The following is a 27,058-nucleotide window of genomic DNA, read 5'->3' on the forward strand; positions in this document are numbered from 1 at the left end:
TTGTAACAAATGTACCATTCTAGTGGGGGATGTTGACAATGGTAGCAGATAGGCATGTGTTTGCACAGGCAGTATGTGGGAAATTTGTACCTTCCACTCAATTTTGCTGTGAACCTAAAACTTCTCTACAAAAATAAAGTCTGTTTAAAAAAAAAAAAGTGCAGTGTAGCAGTTGGATATAAGAAATAATTTTAAAATTAACTGGCTTTCTTATTTACCAGTGAATTAAGAAATTACAATAGGGCTTCCCTGGTGGTACAGTGGTTGGGAGTCCTCCTGCCGATGCAGGGGACGCGGGTTTGTGCCCCGGTCCGGGAAGATCCCACATGCCGCCCAGCGGCTGGGCCCGTGAGCCATGGCCGCTGAGCCTGCGCGTCCGGAGCCTGTGCTCCGCAACGGGAGAGGCCACAACAGGGGGAGGCCCGCATACCACACACAGACACACACACACACACACACACACGAAATTACAATACAAAAAGAGCCAATCTACAATAAAAAAATATAAAATTACTAAACTAAAATGTATAGGATCAATATAAAGAAATCTGTAAAACTTTAATGAAGAGTATAAAGGACCTGAATGAATAAAAGGACATTTTATTGTATGTTTTCTAAAGATGATAATTCTATCTAAATTGTTTATTTGTTGGAAATTCAGTTTAAAATATCAGTGGACTTTTTTGGGGAAAAAGAAGGTAACCAAAAAAAAAAGTGTCTAAGTATATTTAGAAGCCAAGAACATTTGAGTGATCTTTTAAAAACGTAAGTCAGGTCACATGACTCTTGCTCAAAACCCTGCAAGAGCTACATATTTCATTCATGGTAAGAGGCTAAGCCCTAAGACTCAGTTTTAGAGAAATAAAAAGATAAAATGTGAATAATACACCTTAAAAAAAAAACCTGGAAAACTTCACAACATGATGTCATCATGGCTATCCCTTAGTAGCAGAGTTAGAGGTTACCTTTATTCTCTTTTTATAATCACAAAAACAATAAAAGTACCAAAATGAAACAAAGCAATCCAAGGTCTAATAATAAACATTTAATAGCAAACATTTACGTAGCTCTTACCATATGCCTAATCTATTTGGGACTTATCTTTAATTCTGATGATAACCCTGCAAAATGTTATTCTATATTACAGATAAGGAAACTAAAGTTTCAAGAGGTTAAATAACTTATGTCACTTGCAAGTGACTGAGCAAGGATTTAAAACCCATGCTGTTCTAGTTCTGCTCCACAACTTATAGCTGTGACTAGAAAGTAAAAAAAAAAAAAAAGTCGCTCTTTACCCCCAGCTTCATTTATGTAAAAGTAAGAACAGTATTTGGAATAAATATTCTTTATCAATTATATTTTCCATTTTTCTACAATTTTATAAGTCTAAATATAAGGTCAGAGCATCTACTTAAAAAAATGATTCCACAATCATGATTCCCCCTTCTGCAGAGAAACAAGTCTCAAATCTGTAATCCTAATTTCACAAAGTAAACATGTCCACACTGACAACATACCCTTTATATAAAGCCCAATACCACTCCATCCCCTGACCCCAAAAATGTTCAGCAACCTAGTATACCTCATGGAAATCCACCAAAACTTAGGAGATGCTTTTCAATCATGAGCAACATTGGATTTAAATCAGCATTGTGGTCCTCATACACGGTAGTTTAAAAAACAAAACAAAAACAGCATGCCAGTAAGGCTCCTACTAACCTACAAGCCACAGTTCTCATGTGAAATTAAAAACAGGGAATGGTGAAATAAAACAACCATCGCCAAACTTTAATCATCAAGTTAAACAACCATCACCAAATTTTAATCATCAAATTATTATCTATAAACTTTCATTTTAAAATCTGTAATAAGTAAAAGATTATATTTAAGATATAGAGAATATATTTCTCATTAGTATTAGGAAATAGGCATAGATAAGAATTTTCAAATGTTTCTAATATCCAAAAACTCAAATCAGTCTAATACCACTTATCTATCTAGGTCAGCAGCTTTTATATCAGACACAGCTGGGATGAATCAAACATACCATCCATGGTTTCTTGTGCAGAATAAGGAATGCTTAATGAACATATAGTAAAATCACACCTATTTCCAAAAAGATGTATACATGGGAACATGTATGATCTCAGTAATGCTGGCGAAAGCATCAAGGAGTGAAAGCTTTTTCATTCCACAGATAAAATTCATATAGATATTCCACAGATACATTTAAAACAGCCACAAAAACATACTTTCTTTGCCCTATAAGAGCTCATAGCATCTACTAAAGAGGAAGGTATGTTGAAATGGGTAGGAACTTTACATTTAAAATTTTCAGGAACTTCCTATAAGTGAACATGAATTGAATATGTGTGCTTTCCTTTAAACCAAAAGATTAACAGATGATTTTTTTCTTCATCCATACATCTCAAACTGTGAGGTACTTCTCCAAAGGTATGCATTTTATTTTTATACAGAAAAATGTGCATTTTTCAGAAGGTGGAAACTTCAAATCAGAGTGGTGTACTAAGTGTATAAAAATTAAAAAGCATAGAACTTAAGCAGTTATAAGGAACCTGAAAGACACAGACTAATACAACACACAACACAGGTTAAAGAAAAGAACCGTTTTGAAATGATCCACACTGATGATCATAATTCTTTTTAACTCAGTTTGAAAATAACAAGTTGAGAAACTCCCAACTTCATGAGACAGTCCACTCCATTATTAGCCAACTCACATCATTAGGAAGTTGTCTTTTTCATAAAACAAAAATTTACATCCCCACCCTTTAACCTCCATCTGGTTTTATTCTCAGGAATAAGAGAATCTAAGTTTACTCCAAATATTTTATGAGGTTTTTAATTATCTGGAGATAGCTAACATTTTTTGCTGATCAACTCTTCCCAAGCTCAACATGACAAGTTCCTATGACTTCCTCATCTAACCTAGTTTCGAAATATCTCATCATACTGGTAGATTATGAATTTGTCACAATGGCTATGTGTGTGGGGGAAAAGAATAAATAACTTTTTAGATATGGATGTTAGGTGATGGGCTAAGCTCACTCACTAGGCAAAGCAGTTCACGGCTTTCTCCTTTAATGTGCCATCCATTTTACAGCCACATTCCTGAATGATGGTCAAGAGTTCACAACCTAAGTAGTCCTTTTAGTTATAAGAGATGCTAAATAATTTGCACTTACTCGTTCTCGTTTGGTTTTGCAAACAGTTGGTTTTGCTTACAAAAGAAAATGTAGTTTGCTGGTCCACATACAGACTCATTAACTTCCTGAATACAGTGCCCAACCAAATGTCCTAAATAACTGAGGCTAAAATATCACATTTTTCATCTCATCTGTTTTTAGATAAAATAGATTTAGTAGCCTAACTCAATTATAATCACCATCACAAAAACAATAATGGATTTTTTAAAAAACCTGGGACAGGGCTTCCCTGGTGGCGCAGTGGTTGAGAGTCCGCCTGCCGATGCAGGGGACACGGGTTCGTGCCCCGGTCCGGGAAGATCCCACATGCCGCCCAGCGGCTGGGCCCGTGAGCCATGGCCGCTGAGCCTGCGCGTCCGGAGCCTGTGCTCCGCAGCGGGAGAGGCCACAACAGTGAGAGGCCCGCGTACCGCAAAAAAAAAAAACCTGGGACAAAGACAGTTGATTAACAGTGATTAACGTTGGATGATAAGAATCTATATGACCGTTACCTTCTTTGCATCTTTTACTTTTCTAAAAATTAAATAAACAACTCACCCAGAAGCTAAATAAACTATTTCTTGCCAAGATCCTGCTGACGAGCATGAGGATCTGAACTGTGCTTTCAGAGATGCTTTTTCATTTACCTGTTGTTCCTATTAATGAAGGGATTCTGATTAAAATCCCTTTAAAATCCCTTTAAAAAGGCAAATCAGATATTGCTCTTCCAACTTACATTAGCTATATTTTAGGCATTATTGTTGATTACTGGTATCAATGATTCCTAAAAATAAAGAAGAGGATGACATCCCTAAATAAATTATTTCCCTTAACAGATACTGGGAAAAAAATCTACAGTGGAAAAAACACAGAATTAACAGTCAAAAATCAAAGTTTCCACGGAGACTGATACAATGCAACTGTAACATTTTGGGCAAATTATTTTATCATTCCAGGCCTTAATACCCTCATCCAGAAAACTTAAAGAGACAAGATGCTATTTAATCAAAATCCTTTCTCATTCTAAATTTCTTTCATTCCATGAATTATCCAAGACTTGTAAAAGATCCCAGGTAGTCCATCATAAATATTTGTCAATTAATACTTAGTATTTATTCTACAGTATGAACTTTTAAAGTTTCTTTGCAAAGAATTAGTTACTTCTACTACTACTACTCTTAATAGCAGCTAACACTTCAGTACTTGCTACTTGCTATTTACACAGTTCAATGTTTTACATGGATTACATTTAATCCTCACAATAATCTTCCAAAACATATAATTATTATCCTCATTTTACAGACATGATTTACAAAAGTCCAAGATCACAAAACTGGTAAGTGACAGACTGGGCTTCCAACCTTGGCAGAATTAACTCAAAATCCCCCATGGAGGTATACAGAATAAACTTGTTCATCAAACCCTCAACATGACAACTAACAGATACTCTGAAAGCATGAAAACATATATAACAGAAACAGTACTTCACACAGTAGGCAGTATAAAACTTGGATTTAAAACCACTTTGTGATATTTATTAAACTTTATGATCTTAGGCAAATCACTTAAGTCTCTTTGCTCACATGGAATATGGGAAAAATAGTATCGACTCAAGAAGCTACTCTAAGAATTAAAAGCAACAACATAAAGTGCTTACGTAAGTGTGCTTAGCAAACAGATACCATATATGGTTGCATAATATTACTAAATTAAGTGGCAATGTATTAAAAGGAGGCACATAAATATATTAATCTAAATACTATATATTCATTTAGCATAATTTATATATAATATATAAATCTCTAAGCCATTTGGATTCATGGATAATGAATCAACTTATTTTATTTTTTTCAGCTAAGACAGCAAAAGAGATGATTTATTGTACATGTTACATTCTCAGCCACAACTGAGAACAGAACTAGTCCAGAATATCACAGGTCCAGGGCAAAGGACCAAAGGGGACCATTTTGATACGAGCAAGGTGGGTCTCTCGAAGGTGGCTGAGGCGATTGTAATGGCCATGGATGTTCCAGATTCATTGAGACAACTTCTAGACAGGAGGCAGGCAGTCTGACAATTTGCACCAGTTTGCCTGGCCCCTGGCTGCCCTTTGTTTCTGCTCTCGTGGGCTCCACGAGTACAAGTTTACTTGGACCTCTGCCTCACCTTTCTTCTTGTGCGCTTCAGCTTGCACATGCGTTTCTTCCTCCACTTCGCTCTCATGGGGCGGAGGTTTCTCACAAGATGGCACTAAGGCCGAGAGCCATGGATAATGTATCAATTTACAACAGCCATACCACCTACCTCAACCCCTTAACTACTGAGGGGGAAAAAAAATGCCACATAGTAAACAAACAAAAAAACATTCTCAGTACAATGTCTTCCCAAAACATATACTCAAATACTACCAATGTCTAGCATACTGCCTTAACCATAGCAAGAATATATTTTTGGGACTGTAATGACTATTTTCTGTTTTGAAACAGCTATACCTATTATGTTTAATAATTTTCTTGCATATTATGAACTAAAGTGTGCCCTGTCCGTGCCAGGAAAGACAAATAACAGAATTAACGGAAAAGACAAGTGTAAGGAAGGAATTACAGTGATACAGGAGAGTAAGTAGAAAGAACCCGGACTTTGGACAGAGAAGGCCTGAGTTTATGTCCCAACTGTATCACTTTTACCTGGCTGTTATGAACAAGACTTTTAACTTTCAGCTTAGTTTTCTTCATCCGTAAAATGGGGTTAGTACCACCAGCATCACCCTAATGCCAATAAGCACACCTACCACTCAGATAATAGTTTCTAAATATAATTCTCCAATAAAAGAAACCAGAGTTCCTTGGATAAATAGGATGACTCTACAGCTGTGGCAGGGAAAATACGAAATGAGCCTAGAACATCTTGTGAAGCCAAAAAGGAAATGCTCATCTGCAGTCAATTAAGCTGACCGCGCCCTTTTCCCCATGGGGGCCCCGTGTGCAATGGCTGCAAACAGCAGCCTCCTCGGTAGTGTATGCAGCCTGTTGCCTCTATGGGTTGCCCTAAGGGACCTTGGAGACAGCCCTTTCCAGTGGCCATTCATGACTGGCATGCTGTCCCAATCTAGGCTCCAGACAGGTGTTCATGGTGCCTTTGGAAAGCCCCAGGGCAGTGGCCAGGGTCCACATTGGCCAAGTCATCGTGTCCATCCGCACCAAGCTGCAGAGAAAGGAGCATGTGATTGAGGCCTTCTGCAGGGCCAAGTTCAAGTTCCCTGGCTGCCAGAAGATCCATATCTCCAAGAAGTGGGGATTTACTAAGTTGAATGCAGATGAATTTGAAAACAGGGTAGCAGAAAAGTGGCTCATCCCGGATGGGTGTGGGGTCAAATACATGCCTAATTGTGGCCCCTGGACAAATGGTGGGCCCTGCATTCATGACAGCCTTAACAGTGTCCCGTCCTTGCTCATGCCCACCAATAAATCCTACTTCCCTGTCAAAAAACAAAAAAATTTTTTAAACAAACAAACAAACAAAAGAAAACAAAAAGGAAGTGCTCAAAAAATGAAGGAACATGTCAAAAGGCACAGAAGGCAACTTGATGGGGCTCCCAATGGCCAAATCTGGGACAACAGAGCATCAAAATAATGACAGCAATGGACTATTGTCCATACTAATAGAAATAAATAATAAATAAATAAATGGTGGGGAGAAGAGAAAGCTTGTCTATAGAATTCAAATTAATAAAGGTGAAAGGAATAATGGAAACAACACCACCAATTTGGCAAACATCACAATATTTGTTACAGACAAGACTCATAAACAGACATTAAAAATAGTGAGCAAATGTATAACAGGAAACAGGATATTTACATAATCTCAAAGTATCACCCCCCCAGAAGATGCTTATCACACAAAGGATCTACCATTTGAGAAACTGGCAGGCATCATCTTAACCAAATGATCAAAGTTCATATAATCAGTATGGGATATATCACCATCACAGACCTCCTAAAGCATGAAGACACCTTCACTCTATAGTATTGTTGCCCAAAATGTTTAACTTCAATTTAATCAAGGCTGAGCATCAAACGCAAACTGAGAAACATTCCACAAAATACCTGGCCAGTGCTCTTCAAAAAAGTTTCAAAATTATGAAAGAAACACCGAAGAGCTATTCCAGATTAAAGGAGGCTAAGGAGACATGAATACTTAATATGCAATGTTGGATTGTATCCTGCACTAGAAAAAGGACATTATGGAACTGATCAAACTTGAAATAAGGTCAGTAGATAATATTACATTGATGTTAATTTCCTGATTTGGCTATGTAAGATACTTAAATTTTGGGAAGCCAGTTGAAGAATATATGGATATTCTTTGTATATTTTTTCCTACTTTTTTGTAGGAAAAAATTATTTTGTAGGTCTAAAATTATTTCAAAGTGAGATTATATAAACATATGAATTTCTGAAGAAACACAGCAATATGAGGAAGACTAGCTTATACTTGTTTTACCAATAACTGCCACATATCTTTGAGCAGCTCTTTAGTATATAATAGTGAAAAAATTCTCAAGATTATGTAGGCTGCTAAGAGGCAATGACAGACCTACATGTTCATGTAATCCCTTCAGTGCTTCTACCTTGACATCTCTGCCCATAAAATCTCCAATTTTTAATACAAATAATTAAGAGGAAACAGAGAAAAATTACAGTAGGTTCAGTAGGTTCATGACAAGTTATGCGAGGAGTTTGGAACCACAACTGTGTACTTCACCTAAAATGCCCCTAGTCTTCCTATCAGAAATTTAGGCTGTCTGAACCATTTATCTGTCTTTGAACGACATATCTCATGCTCTTACACTACAGCCTGAACCAACTGGGCTAAACAATTAGAAATTACTCATTTCAAAGCTCTTGCTAGACAGACATGATATTTTAAAAAGAAAAGACTAAAGTCATTCACATCCTATAAATAAAGATTAATATATAGAACTTTATAATACATAAAGTCTAAAGTTATAAAAAGATTAAGTTCACAGTAATCATCTACCCTTAGCTCTAAGTTGTTCAGACAATAAATCTTTTGCCTTTCTTACACAATCTATCCTACTTCAAAGTGAACTGAAAGACAAGACTATAGCTACTTTGTCAGATCACAAGACTACTGAACTATACACAAAGTTACACATAACATGTAAACATGTCTCTTCAAAATGAAGTAATTTTTACTTTCAATGTTTTTCCTCACTCTTCTGGGACAACTGTATTTTCCCCTAGCAGAGAATCAAGTCCTTCATTACCAAAGAACCAATCATGTATTTCTAAAAGCAGACTGAGAACTCTGTGAAGGCAAAGACCCAGATTTTACTCATCTACATCCCCAAAGCCTATAGGCTTAACACCTGGAATCTCAAAAATGTTAGTTTCCAATCCTTTCTCTGGCATATAAGAAAGGCTCAATAAACGTTTATTGCAGCTGTTTCATTCAGTATCAACACTAATGACTGTGCCAAACCTAAAAGCAATGTAAAATCCAGAAGAAGGACTAAATTTGACTAATAAGAAATGCTGCAACATCCTGATCTCCATCTGTTTGGCTGCTTCTATCAGCCTACCACTCCAACACACGTGTGATTGATCCTTTAGTGCCCACTGCACCGAAAACATTTAACTACCACTAAATGCGCAGCACACACATAACGGATTTGAATTAACAGACTTTTCTTTACTGAAACAGTTCTAAATACTATTTTTACAGAACCTAAACACTTTAACATCTGAGGTTTAGATAATACCCTACTTTGGCAAGATATATGGATAATTAGGTGTATATTATTGGATCTAGAATTTTGTCATTCAACATTAAGCAAATAAATTCTCATCTACCACTACAATTAGAATTTTTAAATCACACTTCATCTTAACTCAGTACCTAAAAGGTAAAACAAAAAACAAAACATCTACCAAGCATCTAGCAGATTACAAAGATGACTGGCTTAATAAATAAACTACCTCAAGAAAAATACCTACAAATGTTAAAGGAATAAATTTCATTCAGTTCAAGAGATGTACATACAAAAGCCTATGTGGAGATGAGTATACATTCATGGCCATGCCAGAATTTTTTTAAACTACTTAATAGATTAAAAAGATTCTATTAAAAAATGAATTAACTTTAAATAAAATTATACAATGAAATAAAGTACACTAAACTGTTTCACATTTTAATATTTAAAAAGAGAAAATGTGAATGATTACCTTGAAATTATGAAATATATAGATTATGTCAAATTACAAAATACTAGAGCCCAAAATGCTATATATCATCTGAGCCATCTTACTTGTTCTAGGAAACTCAGGTTTTCTAAGAAATTGCTTTTTAAAGGAAGACTATACAATGGACAATGCTAACACACAATAATATAAGGAAAGAATAACCAACACTCACTATCACAAGCACATAAAGGCCAAGAAATTGATGGGGATAGGGGAAAAAGGAAAGAGAAGGTGAATGCACAGACATGCATTTGGAGAGGCAAAATATCACAACATTTCAGAGGCTGGACTCTGCAGCCCGACCTAACCAAGTTTGAATCCTAAAAGTCATTTACTAACTAACCTCATCATGCCTCAATTTCCTCATGTATAAAATGGATGTAACAGTACCCAATAGAGTGGTTGTGGGATTTTAAGAATTTATTAATTCATATAAGCACTAACAGTGTCTGGCACATAGTAAGCAATCAAAAAATTTTAGCAAATATCATTATCTGCTATAAAAATGCAGTTTTTATACCCATTCTCTTACATTGCCAGTAGGAGTACAAATTGGAACTATGTGGGGACACAGTTTGGCATTACCTTATAAACTTGAAAATTTACAACATAACTTAAATCCAACTATTTTACTCCTATATATATATTAAAGAGAACCTTTAGCATATATGCATCAGAAGCATATTACAAAAATGTTCACAGTGGTAATGTTCATGATAGGAAATAACTGAAAATAACTCAAATATCCTTAGACAACAGATTGTCTATATTGTGGTAATGTCACACAATGGAATATTATACATCAGGGCAAATGAACAAAAAACTATAGCAAAAAGAATGGACACATCTTACTATTACTGAGTGTAAAAAAAAATCAAGTTCAGGAGTTGATATTTACATAAGTATATTCATTTCATAGAGTTCAAATATATATGATAAAGTTTTTTTTAATAGGAAATAAATGGTAAATACACAATGCACAATAGAGTAACCTCTAAGAAGAGATAAAAGGAATATAACAGAAGCACATTAGGTAGATTTTAGTAATCATCACTGTCCTGATTCTTGGATTGTACTGTGAGTGGGTATTTGTCAATTAAATAAAAAAGTAAAAATAGTAGACTACAGAGGTCCATATATGGACCAATGATGACAGTATGAACCAAGATAATGATTAGTCTAATTCTGTGCACCAAAGGTTTTTTAGAAAAGAATTGAGAGTTAATTGTAACCTGCTTTGGAATGCAGAGTCAAATGACATAATTCATGTTTGACACGCAGCAAAATGCTTAATACACATTAGCTACTATCTAAAATGGTATGATTTATTACAGAATAAAACATTTTAAGATTTAAAATCTCTTCTCACTCTAAACCAACCTCTTTCCCACCTCCTAAAGCAGAAACCATCCCTAAAAAAGAGAGAGACCTGCTCAGCAAACTAGTGGCACAGCAGGGCTCCTGATTCCCTACTAACCCAATTCTCCTTCCACTAGATCAGTATGTCACAAACTCAATTTTGTTTTGATAGCCATGACCTTCATTACTTTTTTGCTTTATATGTGTACCATATATATTATCCAGAAAATGTTGTTCCTAAAAGGAAAGGTTTTAATCACAACAGCCAATTAAAAAAAAAAAAACTATCACAAGCCATAAATAGATGGTAACCATAAAATTTAATATAGTAAAAGCCAAACAGTATTGGCTTATCTACCAGAGACTGAGGTTGACATCACTCCTTCCTTATTAAAAAACAACAACAGGGCTTCCCTGGTGGCGCAGTGGTTGAGAATCCACCTGCCGATGCAGGGGACACGGGTTCGTGCCCCGGTCCGGGAAGATCCCACATGCCGCGGAGCGGCTAGGCCCGTGAGCCATGGCCACTGAGCCTGTGCGTCTGGAGCCTGTGCTCCGCAACGGGAGAGGCCACAACAGTGAGAGGCCCGCGTACCACAAAAAAAAACCCAAAAAACAACAAACATACCAAAAATAAATTTTAATTTAATTAAGATGCAAAAAGTATTGAGAAAGGAGTAACATGTCAATTTAATGCCACATCTGTGAAACAACTGAAATTACCTTACATACCAGGGGCAAGTTCCTTGCTTTGGAAAATGCTGCACTTCCTCTAGCTATCCCCCTATTTAAAAAGATTAGAATTTTCTTCAACAAACTGGCTAAGATTGAAGAGAGACCATGTCATTGGTTTCAAAAATTTGCTGGGACTGAAGGGTTAGTTAGAAACACTCAGGATCTGCACTACCTGATAAAGGAATCATTAGCATGTGGCAATTTAAATTAAAATTTTAGTTCCTCAGTCCTTCAAGCCACATTTCAAGTACTCATAAGCCAAACAGCCACACAGGAGCATCATACTGGATAGCACAAACAGAACATTTCCTTCACCACAGAAACTTCTATTGGAAACACTGTTTTAGATTCTCAAAGAACTCTGATAAGGCCCAAATGGTAGCAAATGGAAATAAGGAAAATTTCAGCAGAGGAAAAAAAAAAAGTATTTCAATAAAGTAATAGAAACATCTGGAAAGAACTGAGAGACAGTGAATTAAATTAAAACCTAGTGGTAAAAATGTATTTTCTACAATTGCTTTATAATGATTTCAAAGGCTGGAGATGTTCAAAAGCAGGCAGGACTCCCTCCTCAACTAAGATGGTAAGGTTATTACTGCAACTGAGGAAAAGACTTAAATACTTAGAAAGAAAATAAGGTAAGAGACTGCAGTCATATCTGAAGGCATACTGGCAAACAGTGCTTATTGTGTACCAAACACTGCTTTAATATATGAGCTTATGAAAACTCTTATAATTACCTTACCTTCATTAATAAAGAAATAAGGAAAGCATGCTCAAATAATGGACAGAATATCAACAGTAACTATCTTTCAAAAATAGTGGGTCTTGTATAACGAATTCTCATTTACCATCCCCTGATCACTTTAAAGCGTTTAGGATCTCCCCCATCCCACTTCAGGTTCTCAACATCTTGTGAACTTGTTTTATTGAAAACAATATTTTAAAAGGGCATTTTCCAGTGCATTTAATACACAGTTTGATTTTAACTATGTAGATATTTCACAAAGCTTCTCAATATATAGGTTACATAACCTATGTAGATATTTTGCATTACTTCTCAATATGTAGGTTATATAATCTTTAACTTAGCTATATTCCTTATATGTACAATCCCCTTTAGTTCCCCAAACAGGCCCAGACATTTTAATTCTAAGGTTTAGGTTCATTTTCCTCAGCTTTCTTCCTCTTCCTAAGGTTTTGCTAGAACCTTTTCTTTTTCTGCCTTCTGCCTTACCTCTCTTTTTTTCCCCCCAATCCTCTAGAAAACACTACCTTTCCCTGTGAGTAAATCAAAACTCATACATACATAAATCCATTTTTATACAATTTTCAGGCAAAAAGTAATTTATGGATGAGAAAAGATTACTGTCTTCATTAGCACAGATGCTCAGACACTAAAAGATTTGCTCTAAGTCACATAAGTAAATGGCAAAACTGAGACTAGAACCTGAGTTTTTCTTTCTTTTCTACACAGCTTTGCAGATTTCTCAGCGTGCCAATTAGCATAATTCTATTCTTTCTGACCCAGGTAATTCACTATCTATATAAATCGTATGATCTATGTGAAGTTTTCAGAGAAACAAGAAATTTTAAATTTCAAATCCTTCCTATATATTTCTTGCCTTTATAAAACTTTTAATGAGTGCAAAAAAGAAAATTTCTTCTATGGGTAATTTCCAGTTGTCTTCCAAGTTTCCTACAATGTGATTATATTGTTTTTGTACTTCAAAAAGTTTCTATTGATGTTTGCTGGATTCATACATTCCTACTTTTTGTTTGAAAATGGCAGCTGCTATAATTACAGTGCACAATCATGACTTACCCTTGAGCAACACCCTAATGTACCCCAAATGCTGCCTCTCACCAGAGTACACATTCTCCCAGGAATGTGTCATACAAGTTAGAGACATATAATGCCATAGGATATAAATACGTAAAGACTGCATGGTTAAGAGTTCTTTTTCTTCCTAATATAAATGACTAAAAACATTTCATATTGAAAATACAACTCTATTATTGATTAAAATGCAATATTCACATGATATCTTTGTGATAGCTTACTAGATTTCAAAATAATTATACAATTTTACAGGCTGCTTTGGGATACACTCCCTTAACATTCGGGGCACTTCAGTGAAAGAAATCTGAGAAGCAATGATGTAAGGCTTATTATCTATAATCTAGTTACAGCAATTCAAATCTGAATTCCCCTGCAATGCCTCACAACTCAACCTTGAAATGCACTCCCCTGAGAATCCTATACCTTTTCATATTATCTCTTTCTTTCAGGAAATAATAAGCTGAACATAAATGTAAATCTTTAGTACCAATAAGGAGATACACCCTTAGAGGACAATATCCCATATAATGCACTGTAGTTCAGAACTGGGTATTTTTAACTACAAGGGTCTTTACCAGCATTAACTTCTTACACAGAATAGATAAAATATTCTGTAATATATAATTCTAGTCTATAGAATACAGAAGTCAGCCTGTGTCATCACAGTAAGTCTAAGTTGTTTTACAAAAGGTTTTGTGTGTGTGTATGAATGCATGTATGTATGTATGTACACTGTGTCAAACAGTATAAAGTATTTGTTACTGTTACAGTCGAGAGTTTAAAAGCTACTGTTGTAGGGTACAGGCTTTGGAGTCTTCACCAGCTATGTAATCTTTGCCAAGTTATTCAACTTTCCTAAGCCCCAGCTTCCTCATCTTTGTAAATGGTGGTAATAACAGCAATAACATTTAAAATAGTTGTTATTAAGACTAAATCTATCAAATGACTTTAAGACAATGCTGGTAATAACTCAAATATTATCTATCATTAATTACATACTGGGAGCTATGTAAAAAAACCAGCAAGGTACTAAAGAACAAAAATGGAATCTAAGAAATATGAGAATGTCATTTATAAATAATCCACAACAGAAAAAATACAAATTTTTGGAAGCAGCATTTCATAACCAGAAATTTTTAAAAACCACTTATAGTCTTTGACATAATTATTTCACTCCTGTAAATTCATCCTAAGAAATTAACTGAACAGAAAAAAAACAATTATATGCAGAAAAGATGCCCATTACAATGTTACTTATAAGAGCTGTACACCTGAAGCATTCACTAAGAAGGAAACAGCTATGTAAACTTATGGTACAACTTGATGAACTATTATAGGCATTAAAATAATGATTACTAAAAAACTATGTATAAGCATAGAAATTCTTTAAGTATATCCAGTGAAAATAAATAATATTCATACGTACACTATTAAAACAAGTAAAATATATTTGTATGGAACTAGAAGCAACTGAAAACTATGTTGGGTTTTTAATTGATTTTGTTCTTTCTTTGATGTAATTATTGCTCCTTGTCCTCCCCAAAACAAAGTCAGCATCTTAGTTCATTCAGGTTGCAATAACAAAATACGACTGGGTAGCTAATAAGCAACAGAAATTTATTTTTATTTTTTTATTTATTTATTTATTTTTTTTTTTTTGCGGTACACGGGCCTCTCACTGTTGTGGCCTCTCCCGTTGCAGAGCACAGGCTCCGGACGCGCAGGCTCAGCGGCCATGGCTCGTGGGCCTAGCCGCTCCGCGGCATGTGGGATCTTCCCGGACTGGGGCACGAACCCGTGTCCCCCGCATCGGCAGGCGGACGCTCAACCACTGCGCCACCAGGGAAGCCCAGAAATTTATTTTTAACAGTTCTGGAGGCTGACAAGTTCAAGATCGAGGTGCCAGCATGGCTGGGTACGGGACTTTTCACATGGTGCAAGGGCCTAGGGATCTCTGTGGAACCTCCATCCTCATGATTTAAGCACCTCCTAAAGGCCCCACCTCATTATACCATTGTCTTTGGAGGTTAGGATTTCAACATATGAGTTTGGTGGGGAAACAAACATTCAGACAATAAGAGTCAGTTAAAAGGATTCAGCTCAGTTTTCCTCCTCCTAAGTACCTAGCTAAATCTATCTGAAACAGCGTAAATGCAAAAATGGGACTAGAAGTTAGCCATAATCAAACGACTTTTATTCGATGTATGCTGGGGCCTAGTACACATTACAGTTTCAGACTCAACAATAATAGGGTCTATATAACATCAGATACATTCTTTTTCTTTTGGCTCACCTAGAAGCTAAGTTTGGCTCTCTCCAGAAGTATCAAGATGAAAAATTGCTACGGAAAACTAAGATGATTAGAGAGGCCACCTTGTCTTATTCATCTCCTGTCTCTCCCCTTCCTTTTTGAAAAAATCATAATACAGAGTTGAAGAATATCTTAATTTGATATGCTACTTATTAAAGTTATTTGCTATATTTTCTTAACCTTTACTAAGTTAATTAAGTTTGGTTTTTTAGATAAAATAATTCTCAAGAGAAAAAGCATATACGTTTTTCATCATCGTATTTTTAAGTTCCTGATTTACATTCATTCAAGATCTTGATTTGTAGATAACTTAAAATTCATTCATAAACCAAGTTTCAGTAATTACATATCTAAGGCTGTTATTTTTGAATTAACAAATGATACAGTTTCAGAATAATAATGCTAAACATCAGGCTAAATCAAAATATAAACAAATTTTTCCTTTAGCTGTTGATGACTATAAAATGAACTAAACATAAGCTTACAGACCTTTAGCTGTCCAAATTAAAGTCGGCACTAAACCACAAGCAATGAACTTCTAGCTAGCAGATCTAGCCTATCTCACCTATTAACAGGGATCCTAGTCGATTATAGTTGTGAAAAATTAAATGTCTAAATCTTTAATAACCTGAAAAAAAATTCCTCTCCCCTTCTCCCATGAAAGTAGATTTTTTTTCCCTCCATATAATTTGAAAGCTCCTTCGTTTGACTCTGAGAAAGATGGCTTTTCCCTGAAATTGATGGAAAGAAATCAAATCTACTCATATGTACTTCCAAAATGTGCTCAGGTAGTAAAATTGCTTTAAAAATGTTCACAATATAGATTTAAATTATTTTTTGCTTGTTGGAATGTTTAAATTTTAAGTTTTCCTGAAAAGCAGCTTTTTAACATTTAAACTGAAATACAATTTTTCCAGCAGATCAATAATCCTTTTTAAAAAGTAACCCTACCTTCAGGCTAAATGAAAATAAGCACTGATTATTTCATGAACATAGTACCTTTCTTCTCAAGAACTAAAAGTTCTTTTTAATATTCTATTATCTCTAATCAAAAAATGTTATTGAGAGGGGAGGGAAGGTTACATGTTATCTTAACATGGCTCTGAAGTAGGGCCATGTTATCCTGGTTTTACAGATGGAGAATCAAGCACAAAGACAGGTTACATGATTTGCCAAAGTCTTAATGGGACAGTCAGTAGTAACCACAGGATCATGTTAATTATGAACACCATGTTAACTGTAGAAATTTAATTAGTGAATTTTGTTTTGAAAAGGCCTTTCTAACCACATTAGGATTGGAGTACACAAAAAATACAAAACATTCTGTCAAAGACAATATAATTTATTTGGATAAAGCCCTACAAAATCAGTCAACATCTTGATCAGCCTCTCAGAAAACAAAGTTCTTAATAAAATCCAAATCTGGATAATTTATTCATATGTCTGTCTTCCTATTTCCTAATTCCCAACACCCCTCATTCTTGGTAGGACCATTATTACATGAGATCCTATTCATTTCCAATACTCTCAACTCCTCCAGGCTAAGCCCTTCCCTTTTCTTATCCTCCTCCCCTTGGCATACTCCTTTTCAATTTCCAATCCCAAAACCCGTACTCCTGTCTCTTTAAATTGCAGTGGCAGATGTCAATATTCATACTCCCACTCTAAGCAGCTCATCCTACACACTTATAAAATACACTGGCACTAGCTCAGGATTCCTCTCCACCTCAACTTCTGATACCAACCCAGACACTTGAACAGCCACAGTGGTGACCTTTTTAAATATCCTAACAGATCCTGGTTACTCTACTTCTAACAACCTGTTTCTACTTTAATCTTCCCTCATATGTTATCACTCTGGAGTCTGTGTTCTTTGATCAAAATCTATCTTTCGATTTACCCCACTTCCACTCTACATGCTCTTTAACTTTACCAAAACTTGTAGTCCCTCAAAACAGCTGTCACTTCTACTTGTCTACCTATCACTTCAAACTTAGTTTTTTTAATTCAAATTCTAGTCTGGCCATTAAATATATGAGATATAGTGTAGTATAAATACAGTGCAATTTGAATCTCAGTTCTAACACTTACTCCCTCGGGTGGCTGTGGGCAAGTTACTAAACCTCTCTTAAGTCTCAGTTATCTCATCTGTAAACTATGGATAACACTTAGCTCAAATGGTCATTAGAAGGATTAAATCTAGGACAGTATCTGACACAAGCAGTAAAACAGTTTGCAAGACTCCTCTTTCCTGGGCCTTGCTCTCCCAATTACCCACCTTTCCTTAAATCTTTTTTTCTCTTCCTCTCCATTACTGACATCATCTCATCCAACAAATAATCTCAACTATTATCACTTCCCCCTAAATTTATGTAATCTTACTTTTTGCTGTCTCCACTTCATCACTTCCCATTTTGTCTTCAACACTTTCTCTCCTACCTCTCAAGACTTTTCTTTTGTTGTCTCTTCTCACTCTCCCTTAAAAACACTCCTGATTCTCCCTATTCATTTTTCTATTACTATTTAATACTCTCCTTGGTCAATTTTCCACTTCAACTACAGGCATACTTGGGAGATACTGCAGGTTTAGACTACTGAAATAACTTTTATGCTTGTTTGGGGTTTTCTTTCCATCTTCTTGGAATGCCCTTCCTCTTTCCATTGCCCTCTTCTCTGGCTGACTCCTAAATGCCATCTCTTTTCTGAAGGCTTCCTTCACACAACTCCCACTCTACCATCCACCAAAGGTAGAATTACTTTCTTCTTAAGCCTTGAAGAACTTCATAAGCAGAGCACTCACCACATTTCAGAGGGATCTAGTTCCCTCGCTGGACAGTGAAAGCAGTTATCAGGTTTTACTTACCTTTGTATCTCCGGGGCTAAAGAAAAGTCAAATGCCCAGTAGGCACTCAAATATCACTGAACTGAAATTCTTGAAGAAAATCCAGAAAAACTAAGAAATCCATATATATAATTCAGCAACTAAAATTCTGAAATGTTTTTACATATTACTAAGGGGGCAAACCCAGAATTGATCCCTAATGCCAATCTCAGAATATCAATGTAATTCACAACAGAACAGTAAAAAATGTTTGGTGATTTTATGCCAAAGTTAATCATTAACATTCTGATGTGGTAAAAGTTACAATAACTTTGAAAAAGTGGCATCAAAGTCACATTTCACTAAATTTCATCTAAATTTCAGTAATGCAACTACTGGATACCAACACATTAACAAATACGGTGTATTTGTGAAAGTAATCTCTAACCAAGGGAACAGACAAACAAAATGTGTCTAATCATAAGAAACAGTACCATTATATACTACCAGGAGAATAATTACATTCTGCATTCCAAGTCACAATGGCCTTTATCTAAACTATACTCCCTGTTTTACAGATAACATTTAGAAATAAAATGATAAAACTGATATTAGATTAAAATTTAATTTCCAATTACTCTTAAATTTACCAAAGCTTATTCTTCATACTCTAAATATAGAAAGAAAATGCCTTCCAAGGTAATTAAAATTTCGATACAAAGTAATTTATGTAGTCAATCCTGTATTTATGAGCTACATGAATGATTAAATGTGGATTTCAGAAGTATAAAGAAAATCACTTAGGATTCTTGAACTAAAAGCAACACTAAAAGTTGATCAAATCCAACACTCTCATTTTAAATCAGAAAAATTAAAAGTCTAAATCTTCTAGGAAGCAGAAAAATAATATAAATCCATATTTATGAACAATTATAAATCTATAAATTATGGACATTCACTTCCACATTATAAGCAGAGACTGAATGACAATCTGGCATTTAAGACTGTATCATTTCTCTTCCTTAATCTTCAAATGTGATAAACTACATTGATTTTCTCATGTTGACATTCTTGTAATCTCACGATAAACTCGGTTTTACTGTGAGGCTTTGTTGGTTTTAGTTCACTGAATTGGGTTTAATTTGCTAGTTTTTGAAAATTCTCAGCCAGTATCTCTCAATATTTCCTCTCCCCCATTACCTCTTCTTTTGCAACCGTTAGCTGTAACTTGGACTTGTTCATCTTATCGTTCATGTTTCTTAATCTTCCTATTTTATAATCTCTATCTTTGGGTTCAGTCTTTAGGGCCTCAGTCATAGCAGGAGACTTTAGCTTTTTGTGCTATGGACCTCTTCGGCAGTCTGGTGAAGGCAATGGCCCCCTTTCTCAGAATATTAAAGGCTTAAAACAAAATACATAAAATTACAATTCCCTGGTGGCGTAGTGGTTGAGAATCCGCCTGCCGATGCAGGGGACACGGGTTCGTGCCCCGGTCCGGGAAGATCCCACGTGCCACGGAGCGGCTGGGCCCGTGAGCCATGGCTGCCTTTGGCAGCACATATACTAAAATATTAATTTTGATATAGTAATGTTTTTGTACTAACATATTAAAATACAAGCTCTAGCAATGGCTTAATAACTATAATAACTTCAAACTAGTGATGACCGTAAGTGCTATTTCAAGATATCTGTAAAAACTGAACAGCAATTGTACTGTAAGAAAAAAAAAATTTGATTTCTATTGGTGTTATGGGTTGAATTGAATCTCTCCAGAAAAGATGTTGGGTCCTAACCCCCAGTACCACAGAATGTGACCTTATTTGGAAAAAGGGTCACTGCAGATGTAGTTAGCTAAGAGAAGGTCATACTGGAGTTGAGTGTGCTCCTAATCCAGTAGTGTCCTTATGAGAAGATGGGCATGACACACACGTGGTACTTTGGTACGGCAGCCCTAGGAAACTAATACAGTTGCTGTCACAAGTACCTCTGATGCTGCTATGCTTTGCTGGTATTTTCTTCAATTATGAAAGTAAACAAGTTTCAGTTAGAGATTAGTAAAAATACTCTGAATTCTAAGACTCTGTCTAAATCAATTTAACACCTCAGTCTGAGATCCATTACTAATGAACTATGTTTTAGCAAAAATAATGAACTATGTTTAAACAAAAACTACACCAATAGGTTTGTTTGCTTTCCATTTCAAACCATTCTGAGTGCCACAAAAGCAACATCTTGGGGATTTGTAATAACTTTGGTACTGGACTTTAAAATGAGATGCAGCTATGACATACAACTTAAGATAAACAGCGAATTAAACTTAAATGTTAAAGAATGAAAAAATTCATTGAGTTAATTTGTTACACTGAATAAATGTGAAATTATCCTTTAGTATTAGATTAACATGATTTGTATGAATAACCAAATGAGAAGATTTACTTTTGATACTTCTAGGCCAGTAAGTAAAGCATGAGGGCTGGTATCTTGTTAATATATTCCTCTCAGAACTACTCAAGTTGATGTTTAAGCCCAATAGCCTTTTGTCTACTTATTCATCCAGAGACCATATTTATTTAAAAGAAAAAAAAAGAGCACTACAAAGTTCTCCATCTGTGATGTATATATATTATCAAAGACACATGGCTATTAAATTAAGCTCAAAATGAGAAAGTCTTAAAAGATTATGAATGCACCGTTTCCAAATTTATCTTGTTTCTTCATAATTCATGCTTCTACTTCATAATACTTCAAGATCTCTACTGAAGTCCTTCATTTGCTTAAATATGTCAAAATCAACAATCTAATAAAACTGACCAATTAACAAATATGTATGTTACAAGTCTAGTGACTTGCAATGTGTTTATCACTGTATTACTTTAGGGTAATTTAGCACAAGAAGGGCCCATAATGATGCTTAGTTCAAATTCCTTGATTTACAAGTGAGCAAACTGAGGGCCACAAAGGCTGTCACTTGCCCAGAATCATAGAATAAATTAGTGACAGTGAGGACAGAAATGCATCTCCCAATTCCAAGTCCAATGCTCTTTATATTATACCATACTGCATAAAAGTTGGTAAGAGTTAAATAAATTATCTGCAGATGCCTTTTGTATGATCATTTTAATTCTGCTTGTATTTAAAAACAGTCCAATTGCCCCAAAACAACCTAACAAGTTTTTTGAAAAATCAATTTTATTTTATTATCCATCACATTTTAAAAGTAGGAACATGATCTCACTTCCACCTTCAAAATTGGCAAAATTTTTTTCAAAGAGAACTGGACAGACATTTCAAGGAATAAGCACTCTCACACACTGTTTCTTTTCTAGAGGGCAATTCAGCAGAAAAAATAAAACAACTTCAAATTTGCATCTTTTACTCCACTACTAGACTATTTCAAGGAAAAACTAATAAATTTGGATGAAGACAGAACTCAGGATCAAATGCAGCATTGTACAGAAATAAGAGATATAGTAGACTGATTAAAACTAATATATGTTATACAGTGAATATAATGTAGGCATTAAAAATTATGTTTTAGGAAATATTTAATGACACAGGAAAATGTTCACAATATATTAAGGTATGATAGTACCTACTATGCAATTCTACTCTGTTGAAGCTACATGTATATACATAAATTACATAATACATGTGTAAAGCATTTATCATATATTTTTATTCTTGGCACACAGTAAAAATCCAATAAATGAATATGATTCATCATCAACATCACAGAAAAGGTAAAGTTTGATTATATATCAAATGTTAAGACTTATTAAATAAATAAATATTTGTTTAATATATAATTACTTACTTTAAAGACCATTTTGTACATTATTTGAAATGAACTACTACTCTTGCATGGAGGGATTTTTTTTTTTTTAATGGCACTTTTAATGCAGTTCAGTTCCTACTGAAGGTTAGAGAAGAAAAGCAGACTTTCACCAACCCTTCCCCAAGTTTGGCACTGCATAAGACAAAGTGTTATAGACTAATAATATGATCCTTCAGTAATTCTTGATTAATTATATACCCACAGTCAACCTCTGAGAACTATTTCTCTCTCTACACAGAACACTAATTTCAAATAAGCATGTACTAGAGGATTTCAAAATGAGGCCTCTAAAGGCCTTACTGGATTTTACCACAATGTCTATCTAGAAAAGGTTAACAGTTTGCCAAGATATTGGTGATTTTCACTCTTTTTAAAGGTCGAAATCAGGTGGAAAAACATTCGAGTGCTAAGAACAGTCTCTAAGTAAATACCTATTGATTGTGGATTTAAAAAAAGAGAGAAAAGCAAAAGGAAAAAATAAACATAAGGCCCAAATAAAATCCATATTACAGGGCAGTTTTAAACTATGCTAAGGCTTTAAGGGCATCTACAATAATATATCTCTTGTTTCTTCATAATATGTATGATTGAATATAATAAACTGCCATTTCAAAACATTACTATATATATGAAAGATGAAATATGTAAGTTGTCGGGATAAAGTCTACATTCCGAAGAAGTTCACTCTTTGTGGTTTAGCTATTACACAAACAATGCAGGCTATAATAAAACTGATTATCAAATAAACACTTCACTTTCTAAAATAAAAAAATTTTTTAAGTAACACCTCCAGGAGTTTGTCCCCATGAAGAGTTAACATCTCATGGCAAAAAATTATACGCTAAAACATATTACTCTTGACTTACCAAAATTAACATAACAAAGCCCCTAGTAGGGAAAAATTTACTAATAAACCAGGATAAATTTGTGAAAACAGAATTCTAAAAGTCTGGGTGAGTGAGCAAATTTCCAAACTGTTCCATACTAAATACATTAAAAAAAAATTTTTTTTTAAAGGCAATCCTACCAGTAAATACTGCCCTTAGGTGTTTCAAATATCAAAATCTTTGGACTTAAACCACCGGGAATATTTATTCATTTTTAGTGTAAAAGTGGTATCATCCACTGATAATCACTACACCAAAAAACCTGTACTCTCAATTTGTCCATGACAAGTATTTGAAAAAGAGCTCACTTAAAAACTGTATTTCACAGGTGTGTCAATTCACATTCCCATATTAGCGTTTCTAATTAGCTGCACCCAAAAAGGAGGTATTCAATATTTTACTTTAAATATAGTAATTAGTCTTCTCCCATCTCCAAAACAGAACTTGACATTCTAATCCAGGCTACTTTCTTAAAAGAGGACGGCAGCAAAAATTATCGTCATTCTGTTCGGATTTTTAGCAGTTTTTCTCCTAACTAAGCACTGAGATACTTCTTGATCTCTCTCAAAGTAGGTCTAATCTGCGGAAGGCAGTGAGACAGTGTACTGCACTGTGAATGGACAGCCAGGTATTTTATGAATGGAGGCGATCACGTGATCCCAGCACCTCCCCGAACTGATATTTCCCACATAACTGTGTCAACATTCTGAGAACAGGGGTAGTTGTTTGTGTGGGCGTCTATTTTTGAATTTAACCTATAACTTCGAATTCTCCTTACTTTCTGAACTCAAAAATCTACATGAAGACAGACAGTTGAGCTTCGAATTTTTTTCTTGGGAAATCCTTTCAAGATGTCCAAGGTGATGGATGTTTAATTATTTTTTTATGAATGAAGAGTGTGCTATGCAAATGAGGGCGATTCACAAAAAGAGAGAGAACATGGCGGCCACTTCTGCTTCTAGACTGCACTGACACTGCAGCAATCCACCTTCTCCCACCCCCGCTCAACAGAAGAGTGTGTTGAGGGGTGGGGGGACGCTGCTTGGCATTTCTCAAGCTATTTTATGTTAAACAAGCCTAGGCCTTGGACTTTAAAGTTTCCTCAGAAAGGTCTGATTCGAGGAATGCACTTTACTTAAAGGAATGCGTCCTAGGACTAGTCCTAACTCACTTAACTATTTCCAACCCTCCGAAGATAAAACTTGAATTTAATTACAAGAAAACGGACACAAATATTCGCATGGAATTAAACCCCGTCTCAATAGGAAACTGTTGCCGCATCATTATTCCTCCAGTCAGCTGTTATGTTAAAGCAAAATATTTAAAAGGCAAAGTATTTCGTTTGGAAAACAGAAGGACAGCCCAAATAAACAAAAACTTAAGCCGGGACGCTCTACAAGTTAATGAATGAAGTCATCAACATGTTCAGCAATGTAAACAGTGTTAAATCAACGTAAACGGTGTGTTTCAATATAGCTGAAAGATAAAAATTAGCCTACAAAATTCTTTTATGCTCCTGATAAAGACAAATCCAGTATTCGCAAAGGCAAAATAGAATAGTTCAACATCTCCCACACTCCAGGTGTCCTTGATGCTATTAAATTATAAAAAATGTTTCCCTCGCCCCATTTTTCACAAGAATCTTACAGGTCATAAGTTTTAAAAGGGCGGGGGGGGGGAGGGGGGAGGCTTAATCGGTATTTAAGAGTCACTGACTCATCGAATTAAGATTCAAGATCAGTTTGCTGCAGGAGGTGCTCCCACACATTAGTTTCCAAGTGAAATAGCTATAAAGGAGTCTGGACGGATATTCAAGGTATGTTGACTGGTGTGCTAAAGTGAAAAAGGACAGGTCAGAGGTCTTCCAGGCACTGGGGTAATTTCTACCCCGACTCCATCCATCTACATTATTCCATCTCATGGACATACAATTGCCATTCCAGCCCAACTCCAGCCCAACATTCAATACCTTCTCCCAGAAGAAAGCAACTAAATACTGGGGGTGGGGGTGGGGTGGGGGTCGAGGGTTGCTGCCATTAAATAAAATGGCTAAGGAAATCAAATGTTTTCTCCAGAACAGAATACACTCAACTCTCCGGGACTGCAAGCACCCAAGTCTCCGAGGGGGTCTGGGGAGGTGCAGAGGAAGAATGGGGGGTGGGGAGGAAGTAATCTAGATCTGTGAGGTGCTTACTCGTTGTCAGAAGTCGCCGTCTCCTCGCTCATCTTTCCCTCACCGTGATCCAATCTGGAGATGGAGGAGCAACAGCAGGCGGGGGGGCAGCAGCAGCACCGAGGGGCAGGAGGCAGCAGCGGCCGGGGGGGCGCGGGGGCAGCGGCTCAGGGGCCTCACCATGGTGGATGCCTCACCCGGAACGGTGCCCCCCCAGCCGGGAACCCCGGCCACCCCCGCAGGGGGGTGGCGGCGACAACCTCCGCCGTGGCGACCCCAGCCTCTTCCCCCGCCTCAGCGCCCAACCAAGAGATCCGATGAGGCCGGGAAGGATTGGGAGCAAAGGAAAAAAGGAAGGGGGCTGTGAAGGCAGCCTGGAGAGCGGCTCCTCCGGCCACTGGGGTGGAGCGCGGCGGGGTCCGGCCAGGAAGGAGCGAGCGGGCGGGCGGGCGGAGAACCCGGGAGCAGAGGCGGCGCTTCCCTCAGGGATGCGGCGAGGAGGAAGCAGGGCTCCGCTCGGTGGGGGCCGGCGGGGGGGTGCCGAGCCCAGGCTCCGGGCGGCGGCGGCGCGGTCCTGCCGGAGCCCACCCCACCATCTCCCGCCTCGCCGCCGGCTGCCCGCTCAGCCCCCGGCGGCGACCGGGCCGGTCCTTGGGGACTAGCAGAAGCGGGCGAGGGGCCTCACGGCGGCGGATTCCTCCAGACACGCTCCGGCCCGAAAGACTCCAGAGGGGGGAGGAGGGGGCGGCGGGGCGCGTGTGAGGCAGGGGCGAGCGAACCAATCGTCCGCACCCGGGCCGGAGAAGAGCGGCGCGCCCGAGGGGCAGGGTCCCGAGAAGAGGCGGGAGAGCGAGGAGAGCGACCGCGAGGCCCCCACCAGCCAGTGCCCACCAGCAGCTCGGCGGGCCAGCTCCTCACGCTCGCCAGAGAGGAGCCGCTAGGGGGGCGGCGGAAGCGCTCACGCCGCCCGCTCCTTCCGCCGCCGCCGCCGCTGCCCGAACCGGGGGGCGCCCGCGGGAGAAGGAGGCGAAGTAGTCCCTGGTGATTTCTCCGGGACGCCGGCTTCCCGGAGGGCCAGAGCGGGTACGGGCTGGGCTTGCCGAGCGGGGTGCCCGGACTGAGAGGGCGTGTGGGTAGGAGGACTAAAAGCTTCGGCCTCCGGGCGAATCACTGCAACTCGAAGTCGTGTGCAGCATAGCAAGTTTCAGGAAAGTAGTTCCCTCCTCCCTTCATTTCCCAAATCGTTGTCGAGCCTCCGAGCGGGGAGAGGAGGAGGGAGGCGGAGGGATACGCAGGCACCGCGCTCATGTGCGTGCGCGCGCTCCAAACTCTTGGCACGCCGCGAAAGGGGGCGGGGGTGGGAGCTGCACGGGGAGCAGCTCAGAAGGTTGCATTGTTGCGGCGCGATGCTCCCCGTTACTAGCTTTGGAATATCCGGGTTGTTTGAACGGAGAGGCTAGAATGACAGTGTGCTCCAGAAAGAAACTGGAGGCTGCTCTGTTCTGAGTGTGTGTGTGTGTGTGTGTGTGTGTTTTCCTTGCAAAGAATGGAACTGGCATGAGTTCATCTTTAGTTGGTGGGGGTTGGAGAGAGGGACTGTACAAAGAGAGCTCCGCCTGCTG

General features: G+C 37.4%; 1 protein-coding gene and 1 non-coding gene across 2 annotated transcripts in view; one reads left to right on the plus strand and one right to left on the minus strand.

The window, feature by feature from the left end:
• The window catches only part of SPRED1 (sprouty related EVH1 domain containing 1), a 119,407-nt gene extending 93,492 nt beyond the window's left edge, over window positions 1–25,915 (minus strand). The window contains exon 1 of the mRNA XM_024116566.3: window positions 25,458–25,915. Coding sequence (XP_023972334.1) covers window positions 25,458–25,489 — 32 coding nt within the window. The 5' untranslated portion in view covers window positions 25,490–25,915. The remainder of the gene's footprint in view (window positions 1–25,457) is intronic.
• Window positions 6,141–6,275, plus strand: LOC112063541 (small nucleolar RNA SNORA70). The gene has a single exon (XR_002891046.1). It is a non-coding gene; the product is annotated as a small nucleolar RNA SNORA70 (small nucleolar RNA).
• Window positions 25,916–27,058: the final 1,143 nt, after the last annotated feature.

This window comes from Physeter macrocephalus, chromosome 11, assembly GCF_002837175.3.
Source record: "Physeter macrocephalus isolate SW-GA chromosome 11, ASM283717v5, whole genome shotgun sequence".
NCBI classification, from domain to species: domain Eukaryota; kingdom Metazoa; phylum Chordata; class Mammalia; order Artiodactyla; family Physeteridae; genus Physeter; species Physeter macrocephalus.